The following is a 10045-nucleotide window of genomic DNA, read 5'->3' on the forward strand; positions in this document are numbered from 1 at the left end:
TCTTTTTTATAAGTGGTTTGATAACTGCTGTTTTCAAAGCCTGGGGGAAAACACCTGAAGAGAGCGATAAGTTTACTATTTGGATCAGATCATTAGCAACAACAGGCAGGACTTTCTTAAAGAAATGTGTGGGTAGGACATCCAGACAGCAGGAACTGGAGCTTAATTGACTTATAATTTCTTCTAGGGTTTTATAATTTAGTAGTAGAAATTGGGTCATTTTTCCTGCATTTGTTTTGTTTGGGCCCAGCATTAGTACTGTCTTTGGAGTGGATGAGCAGATTAATCCTCTGATCTTTTGAATTTTCTCTGAAAAGAAACTAGAAAACTTGTTGCAGGCGGCAATAGATTGAAGTTCAGGTGGTAACGTCATTGGAGGATTTGTGAGCCTGTCAACAGTAGCAAATAAAGCTCGAGCATTGTTAATGTTTTTGTTTATGACATCTGCAAAGAAAGCCTCTCTCGCATGTTTCAGTGTTGTGTGATAGTTACGTAGTCTTTCCTTGTAGATGTCATAATAAACGTGCAGTTGACCTTTACGCCATTTCCGTTCGGCCCTACGGCAGAGTTGTCTTGCAGATTGAACTACTTGTGCATTTTTCCATGGAGATTTCTTCCTACCAGTCACAACCTTCACTTTAGTGGGGGCAATGTAATCAATGATATCTGAAAGTTTGCACTGAAAATCATCCACCAACTTATCTACGTCACTATAACTTAAGAGTGAGGAAGAAGAGTAGATTTGATTAAATGTTTCTGCTGTGTTTTCTGTGAAAGTACGTTTTGTGATAGTAGCTGTTTGTTCAAGTGGGTTAACGGATAAAGAACTGTCAAAGAAAACAACAACTGATGAACAAAGTCTACTCGGCTTCAATCACCTGCTTCAGCAGAAGAACCAGTAGGAAATGTAACAAAGTGTAAGTATCTACAGCACATTTCAGAGCTCCTCCATTATTACACCTTTAAAAACCTGTGCAGTTTTCCAGCTACACCACAAGATGCCTAATTGTTGTTACAAAAATTCTTAAACCTTTATTTCTGTTCAGTCCAGTGATAGTGATTGCATAAAGCAATGTCTTATAAATTGTGCATGCTTTTGATGGTGTGAGTCACCTCCTAGTTGTCTGAGAAAACAGGAAATTAACAACATGTTTGCCCTTCTTAGCAACAAGACCGGAAATTGTCCTCCTATGAGGCCACTGGCAAAACAAAGGCTTTTTCAGATGTCTTTTTGAACTTGCAGGTTTCTGTAATAGATATGAGAAACTAAAAAAAAAAACTGACCTTGAGCGTTCATATTCATACGCAGCAGTAATAATTTTACTATTTGGACCAAGTCTGATGAAAATGCCTTCAGATGTGATTAGATTGGATTTTCAGGCACTGCTTTGGAGATTTTTCAAAATGTGGAGTAATGGATATAAAATTCAAACGATTCTCTATAAATAATATTTTTCTGCTAAGAATACCTCAAAGTTTTTAAGTTTTGTTATTCTCTGAAGTATTTTTTGATGAACATTCCTGGTTAGTGGTAGGAGAGAAACGTCCCGCTTTTAAGGATGATACTCCAGATAATCCCTGCTGGAAAACGTTGCCATGGGAACCGTGCCCACCAAGGTCCGCATCCCATTTGCTCAGAGACGCTACAGCACTGTTACTGGACCACACGATCAGTGGTTTCACGATGATTTACTTACATTTAATTCCTCTTTCTCTTTTCCAAACTTTCCCTAAAGTTAACTAAGGAACACAGAAAATCCAAATTATCCACAGGTTTACCTTTGTAGAGGAAGAGACGATCTTTATGCAGTAGATCTAATCAGCCCCGTCAAATTTCTCTTTAAGTGTCACTTAACCAATAAGAGTCATTATTAATAATTTAATTATTGATATTTTGTAGTGACAGGATCCAGTATAATCAGTTTACAATCGACTTGTTAATATATTGGTATTCTGAGAAAATCATATTCTTAATAACTTTCATGATGCTGTACATCGCCTGACGCTGTAAAAAAGTATTTGTTACTCACAGGACTTTATATCCTGGATATCACCTCTTCTAGCTGTTGCCATAACCTTTTATCCAAGTGTAATAATGGCTATAACTTTATAATAAAACACCATCATATCCCTCCCATTAGAGACCATAACTCTACAAGTGCAATTTATTTACATAAGAGGACATTTTCTTTACATTGTCATGTGTTGCATTTGTTTTTGTCCTGAATTGTTGCAGTAAAGATTGTTTACAATTTAGCTCCTTGACAGAGAAAATGAACCTGTTCAATTCTGTTACACTAGCTGCATTTCCCTTCACTGTATAATTTCACAATTTTGACATTTAGAAAATATGTATGCTTAATTGAAACACATCAATTTTTGGGGAAAACACCCCTCAGTTGTCAAAACGTTTTTCCTTTGGGTTGAGGTGTTTTATTTTGGTGGTATAAAAATTGGTTTATTTCACAAAACTGCAATACAAACACTTTTTGTATTTTTTTTTGTACGTTGCCACTGGCATGAAGAAGAAAACAGTAGGGAGGATGATACTATGGCATGTTTTAATGGATTTTCGCATTAAACGTATTTATGTGTGATTTTAATTGTTTCTTACTTAATGGAAACATTGCTATTGCGAAATTGTGTTTTTTTTTGTTTTTTTTTTTTACTTTTATGAAATATTGACAAAGTTTTTCACACATTTGTAATGGAAGCACAGCTAGTGCCATTCAGGAAACTTAAATCCGAAGTGCTTAAGTAGTGAAAGGAATAACTATTTGATATTTTTTGCTGGTTTGCAGTGAGGCATGTTTTTATCAGAAGGAAATGGGTGTGTGCAAGGTGCTGGGTCACTCTGACCTGAAAAGTCAGAAAGGAAATCAGGAACTGGAAAGATGTTGTGCTGTAAGCAGCTCGGCTGATGAGAAACAAATATTCAGGATTAAAGGAAACTTTCATATCAGTTCACCGTGAGAGTCGCAGGTTTTCTGAGGTTTGTGTGAATATGGAACCGGTGTTAAAAAAATAAAAATAAAATAAAAATAAAACAAGCAGGTGAGCCAAGGTCCCTCAAATGTTGGCCTAAATAAAGCCAAGTGTGATGATTTGTTTTTGTAATTTGCCACTTTTTCACTCCCCTACATTTGAAGGCAACTTCCAGCCCAACATTTTTTTTTTGATAAAATAACATCTTATTGTATGAGACTAATTTACTGATGCCTTTGATGAATTGTGTGTAAACCTTGAGAGATTTATTTACAACCTGACAGCAACAGTTACCAGTCTGTGAACCAGAAAGGCATGTTTCATTTTAGAGTGCATGAAAGGTAGAGTGTAAATAAACTTCCAAAGAAACTCCACAGAGCTGTTGCCTTGCAGCAAGAAGGTTCTGGGTTCGATTCCCAGCCCCGGTCTTTCTGCATGGAGTTCTCCCTGTGCATGCATGGATTTTTTCCGGGTACTCCGGCTTCCTCCCACAGTCCAAAAACATGACTGTTTGGTTAATTGGTCTGTCTAAAATTGCCCCTCGGTGTGTGTGTGCCTGGTTGTTTGTCCTGTGTGTCTCTGTGTTGCCCTGCGACAGACTGGCGACCTGTCCAGGGTGACCCCGCCTCTTGCCCCGAACAATCGCTGGAGAGGCACCAGCAACCCTCCCGACCCCACCAAAGGACAAGGGTGTAAAGAAAATGGATGGATGGTTGTTGATTGCTAATAGGACAAAATGCAAAAAAAAAAAGTCAACTGGAGGCTGAAAACTGTTTTTTCTTTTTTTTTTTGTTCACCCTTATGAGGTACATACATTTCCTTGCTGTTATTTATATAAAAAACGAGCCTTCACACAAAGTTTATTGTGATATTTTTATATTTTTGGAGAATGAGACGAATGGAATAGTTTTTTCTTTAGATGCCAACATAATCAAACTCAGTCTTGCACCTTAGCATTCTGCAACACCTAAGCCATGATCTGGGGGAGGGGAGAGAAAAAGTAAAAGCTCATTAGGGGTCCATCTTTTTGAGTCATTAATAAAAACACTGAGAGTTTGGATGGTTAACACTTACTGAGTCCATCCAGCTGATGTAGGCAGACACGCGGGTGAAGACGGTGGGTTTCTGATGATAGTTGCAGCCCAGACCAGACACGAAGCTGGCAATGCCGTGCACGTAGTACCTGCCGCTAACCTGGCAGTTCAGAGGGCCTCCAGAGTCACCCTGAGAGTTAAAAAACAGGTTGAAGTTTGATGGGGTGTTTTCGCCCAGAACCTCACAAATTCAAAAAACATGTCCGTGTAAAGCTAAAAGAAATGATCAGAAATCAATCCCGGTGTTTCTGATCTGTGTGAAAAACATGACAGCTGCCCTCTAGTGGCCATTTGTGGTATTCCTGAGGACTCCATTGGATGTTATTGGCTTTTAGCTTATTGGCATGACAGAATTTTACTGTCCTGGAAAACTGCTCAACCCCAGCAACTGGCTGAAAGATGACATTTCTTTTTTTTTAAACTAGAAAAAAAAATCAAGTTTAGGCTCAGAAGGATTACTGACATAACTTTTTATCAATTTCTTTAGTTCCTTGAAGACAATTGTACAGGACTGCACATAAGCATATTTATAACAGTAACAGAAATGAGACAAAAAAAATATATATTTTTGGTCTCATTTCTGTTACTGTTAGCATTTGAAATGAAATGACTTAATTTAAACGTTCCTGAATGTAAAAACCTGGAAAACTGAACATCTTCAGACATATTTGGCTTGAGACAATGAAACATTTTCCTAAACAATTTTTGAAAATTTGCATATTATACTTCAAACTTGCATAGTGATTAATCACAGGGTGTGATTAATTAAATACATTTTTTAAATTGATTGACAGCCCTTTTTTTAAAAGTACCACTTGTATCTATTTAGCCTGACACATCAAACTACATGTCAAAATGTATTAATAAAAATGAGGGGTAAAAAAGGAAACAGACTCACATTGCACCCAGCCTCATCATAACCTCCAGCGCACACCATGGTGGTCTTGACGGTGCTGCCCCACCAGCCGCTGCTGGAGCAGGTAGCATGGTCCACCACAGGGAGGTAGGCCTCCTTCAGCTGAGCAGACAGGCTTCCACCAGCTGATCAAAAGGAACATGATGGGTTTAGCTTTAGCATAACGAATAGGAAATAATATGAATATTGTGCAAAGGCACTGACTGGCGGTGCGTCCCCATCCGGTGATGTAGCAGAGGTTGTTGTGAGGCAGAATCTGGCCGGAGGGGGGCAGAGAGGCGAGCTGAACGTAGCTGTTCAGGGAGGCGCTGGATGACAGCCTCAACAGAGCAATGTCGTATCTGAAATACAGAAAGCAAAACTATTAGCATGGATGCCAGACGCTTTGCAAAAACATGTTTGATTGAAGCTTAGACCAAAAGAGTCCCATTCAGCCCCCAGTGAGCTCAGAAAGAAACGCTTTCTTATGTTATAACCGTGTTTTAAAGACACGTCTCACCCGTTAGCGACGCTGCTTGAAGCCCAGTTGGGGTGGATGTAAACCTGGCTCACACTGATGACCTGCTCGGTTCCACCGTTGACGTACAGGTCATGCTCACCAAGAACCACACGGTAGCTTCTTGTACTACAAAACACAGAAACAGTATAAAGTAGTTAGTATATCTTTATGTTTAATCATTTTAAAATTTTCCATTCACAAGTCAAAAAAGAAAGAACACAACATGCTGAAAAAAATCACGACAAAACGAGTTCATTCAGTAATAGAAAACCTTATCAATTATTTTACACATTTTCTTATATTTAAAGATTTAAAAACACAAGAGTTTTAACTCCTCGCAACAATTATTCTGTGCCTGAATGTAACTGAAGTAAAGTTGTTTTTGATATTTAGCTTTTTTAAAATAAATCTCTCCTATTTCATCCATCCATTTTCTTTACACCCTTGTCCCTCAGTGGGGTCAGGAGGGTTGCTGGTGCCTCTCCAGCTAAGGTTCCCGGCAAGAGGCGGGGTCACACTGGACAGGTCGCCAGTCTGTCGCAGGGCAACACAGAGACACACAGGACACACACCCATGCACACACACACTCACACCTAGGGGCAATTTAGACAGACCAATTAACCTGACAGTCATGTTTTTGGACTGAAACCGAAGTACCTGGAGAAAACCCACCATGCACAGGGAGAACATGGAGACTCCATGCAGAAAGACCCCAGGCCAGGAATTGAACCCAGAACCTTCTTGCTGCAAGGCAACAGCTCTACCAACTGCGCCACTGTGCAGCCCCTCTCCTATTTCATACTTTTTATTTTGTTTCGAACCATTTTTGTATCCACCTTGGAAGTTTATTAAACATAGTCAGTGGTATTCTGAGTGGTACTAACATAACATTTTAAAGTATGTGATGAAAGAAATATTTCTTGTGAGATATCATAGTTAATGAATTAACTTATTAAGCTTGAATTATTTACACTTTCTGAAGTTGTGAGAAGTGTAATCAAGGTGGAGACATAAATAAGAGACAAAATAAATGAAATTTTTTTTATACAAACTGAAATTTTTGTGTCAAATAAAAGCGTAAGCACAAAACCATGAACATTTCAAGGTAAGACTCTCTACGCTACCTGTCCACACAGTGAGCAGCGGTCATCACCCAGCCAGTACGGATCAGGCTTCCTCCACAGGTGTGGTACCAGGAGCCGCCAGACAGGTACTGAAGAGAGATCTGAAAAGAGAGCGAACGCAGGATTTAATACTTCAAGTTTTTTTTGTCTTTCTGTTTTGATCACATTTGATTCCCATTTTAAATCAGACACATTAAATATAACTAGTAGCGTCCGCAGTGTGTTACCTGCCAGGGCCAGGAGTTGGGTTTGGCAACCGTTCCTCCAACAACTCTCTGCACGCCGTCTTCCAGGTACTTGGGCTCATGCAGCTCAGCCACCGCTGGTTCAAAACACAAAAACAACAATTTGATTTTGACTCGGAAAATCTTCCATAATTTAAAAAACAGTTAGAGGTAGAAAGAAATGATGTAGCTGGTAGAAGTTACTGCTTATTTAAAGTAAATGATCTCAGACAGACAGTATGCAATTGAGCAAAAGTAATAAAATTAGCTGCAACAAATTAGAGTATTTTTATTTTTTTTCAGTGTACATGCTTCTCTGTTCTTACCCAAAGCAGCGAGGCATGTCAACACCAGAATCCTGAACATGTTTTCGTCAAATCAGAACAATTCTGCAAGGAGCGAATGCTTCTATCGCCTTTTATACACAAACCAGACCTTGACCCGGAGTGGAAAGTCATGCCCATGAATGCACCTGTGGTTTGTCTCACACACTGTTTCATGTAGTAAAATGAAACACGCCTCTTGATTAGGTCAGCGATGGAAAATATCAAACAGAAACAGTTGCAGCTACAGCTCTAAAATTACAGACACCAAGGTTATGGATATTTCTAAATATAGTTTATCTCTCATTGTAAGGTAGATGTGTCAGTGTGTTTGTCATGGTTTCAGTTTAAAGTTAACTGTCATGTAGGAGTGTTTCACTTCTTGGAAATATGTCCGTTTTGTGTTTATTTTTGCCAGTTATTGCACAAAGATACTGGAGAAATAGCAGCTGTGACTGCACATTTACTCACTTTGCATGTGTGAACAAAAAGAATCTAAAATTAAAATAGCATACAAGTTTGTGATTAGATGTTTAGTAATACAAAAGTGTAAAACATTTAATAGGGTCAAGTGTCACAGTGTGATAGGTTAGTTAATTCAATACTGGCAAATAAACAAGAAATATAACATGTGGATCTCCAGAACTGAAAACTAAATGTATTGATTTTATTGGTTTTACATTTGGATAATCAGTTTATTTCATGTTAAATTACTAAAATCCTGTATCATTTCATATTCCACTCTCTGGATGTTTGCTTGTTAACGTAACAGTGTTAAATTCCAACACTAGAGGGCAGTAAAGACCAACAAACTTAACAAACGCTTATGAACGTAATGTCAGAAACACACACCTCTTAATGTTTCTGACTGATTAGTTAGGTGTTTTTATGCTTGAAACATCCAAACCTTCATGTGATTAAACATGAAATATTAGTTATAACTGCTGAAATATAAATATTTAAAGACAAAGTGAGCACCTACATTGCAACCTGGAGAGTTCAGCATCAGAACTAACAGAGGATTTCCACTTTGTTCTAACCTCTCTGACATTGAGTAATAAATGACATGGATTACTGTACTAGATTATTTTTTTGCTCTTTCTCAAAGAAAAAAAAAACTACTTAGTTCATCGCTGGTCACGCTGATATTTCCAACAATAGGTTCCTGTACAAAAGGACGGCCTCAGATGTGTCCATCTTTTGTAAAGCAGTTCTTAATTAGACAGGAAGTCATTAAAACGGCATGGATTTGGGATTATTGCCTTATCAGGCTATTGAAGAGATAGCTATGCTGACTTGTAATTGAGCTGGCCCTTTACACAAAGGGAAAGGTCCTAATGCTGCGAGACTTTCCGAACAACGGGGGCACAGCAGTTTCATCATTTTCTCATTGCACGTCTTCATTTCCATTCCCAACTTCTCGTGGAGCCCTCCACCAACCTTCTCTCACAGAGGCATAAATCAAACGGCGAGATCAAAGACAGGAAGTGCTGGGGATGTGTTAATTAAAGATGTTGGTTCTTGATATAGCTTCCTCTCATTAGCGAACAGTCGATTTGGTTCCCATAAAGTTGTCTTGCACACACGGTCAGGAAATTGAGGTTCCAAAGAAATTATTGGGATGCTCTGATTGGGCCTGTGATAGAAAGTTAAGGGTTATGGCAGAGTACATGTTAATAATGCTAGCTGTATTAAAAAATATGGCCTTAGATTTGAAACTTTCTGAGTTGAGATATAACAACAAAAAAAAAAGAATCGTACATAAAACAAAAACTTAAAAGATTTTATTCCAGTAGGAAGATTCTCTTTAATTTACATGCAATTTTTTTTTTTACATAATTTTTCAGGTTGTTTAGAGAGTCTGAACTTTGTCATGTTTGGGTTTTTGGTTTTCATATCTGTGTTTTGATTATTTCAGAGTTTATTAATGTTAGAAAGGTCTTGCCATATTCAGGTATTATTGTCACTAGGGTTTTGCCATATAACTTAATTCCTTGTGGTGATTTCCAAGTTATTTCTTTTGTTTTGTTCGCTGCGTTGTGATTTATTCTCCTAGATAATTGTCATTTTTCCTTCGGTAGGTAGTTTCTCTGGTGTCTAGTTTCTCTGGTGTCTAGTTCAGCTCCGTTTGTGTTAATTATTCACCTTCCATCAGTTTCCTTGTTTTTCTTTCTTTCACAGATGCTCTACATTCCTCTGATTAAGCTCACCTGTGTATCCAATGTCATTTTCCATTTCTGTCTCAAAATGCTAGATTGCTGATTTTTAAACATGTAACAAAACAGCTTTTTAAATGTAATTTTGGTGAAATATTCTTGTAAACCTGTAAAACTTGCAGGTTACTGCTTCCATTTACACAGCAAGTTTTCCAGGTATTTATGTAAAAGCCTCTCATAATTATTGTTATGACAGCAAAGATTGATTAAAATGATTGTTGTACAAAATTGAACATGTACTTTTCTGTCTCCCTGTCAACATGAAGTTATTGGTGTTTGAATTAAATTTTGGCTCTGTCATTCTGCAGCCTCCGATTTTATTTTTCCCTGAGCCAATATCATATAATTGCTTTGGATTTTCTAACAATATTTACAATAAAGCTTTCACAGGAGGGTTTAGTTGCATTTGTGTGCAGCACTCACAGCTTTTATCAAAACCTCTGTGGTTCATTTAAAAAACAACATGCAGACAAAATGGCTCCACACCGAACAATAAATATGAGATAATGGTAAAAGCTGTAATCCCACTTTCAACAAGCACAAAGTGTTGCAAGACACGTGGAGTGTTAATAGTTCAGGAAGAGGATATTAATATTAAAATATCTTCAGTGTTCCAAGCAATAACAACTTTTCCCTAATGTTTAAAATGTCAAGAACTAACAT

General features: G+C 37.8%; 1 protein-coding gene across 1 annotated transcript; it reads right to left on the minus strand.

Moving 5' to 3' along the window:
* Positions 1–3844: 3844 nt before the first annotated feature.
* cela1.6 (chymotrypsin like elastase family member 1, tandem duplicate 6) lies at positions 3845–7301 on the minus strand. The gene is made up of 8 exons (XM_008408897.2): positions 7170–7301; positions 6847–6941; positions 6620–6720; positions 5495–5620; positions 5200–5336; positions 4978–5120; positions 4060–4209; positions 3845–3964 (listed from the first exon to the last, which is right to left on the minus strand). The coding sequence occupies exons 1-8, from the start codon at positions 7207–7209 to the stop codon at positions 3953–3955; spliced, it is 804 nt and encodes a 267-aa protein (XP_008407119.1). The 5' UTR covers positions 7210–7301; the 3' UTR covers positions 3845–3952.
* Positions 7302–10045: the final 2744 nt, after the last annotated feature.

This window comes from Poecilia reticulata, chromosome 5, assembly GCF_904066995.2.
Source record: "Poecilia reticulata chromosome 5, P_reticulata-male-v2, whole genome shotgun sequence".
Classification (NCBI taxonomy): Eukaryota; Metazoa; Chordata; class Actinopteri; order Cyprinodontiformes; family Poeciliidae; genus Poecilia; species Poecilia reticulata.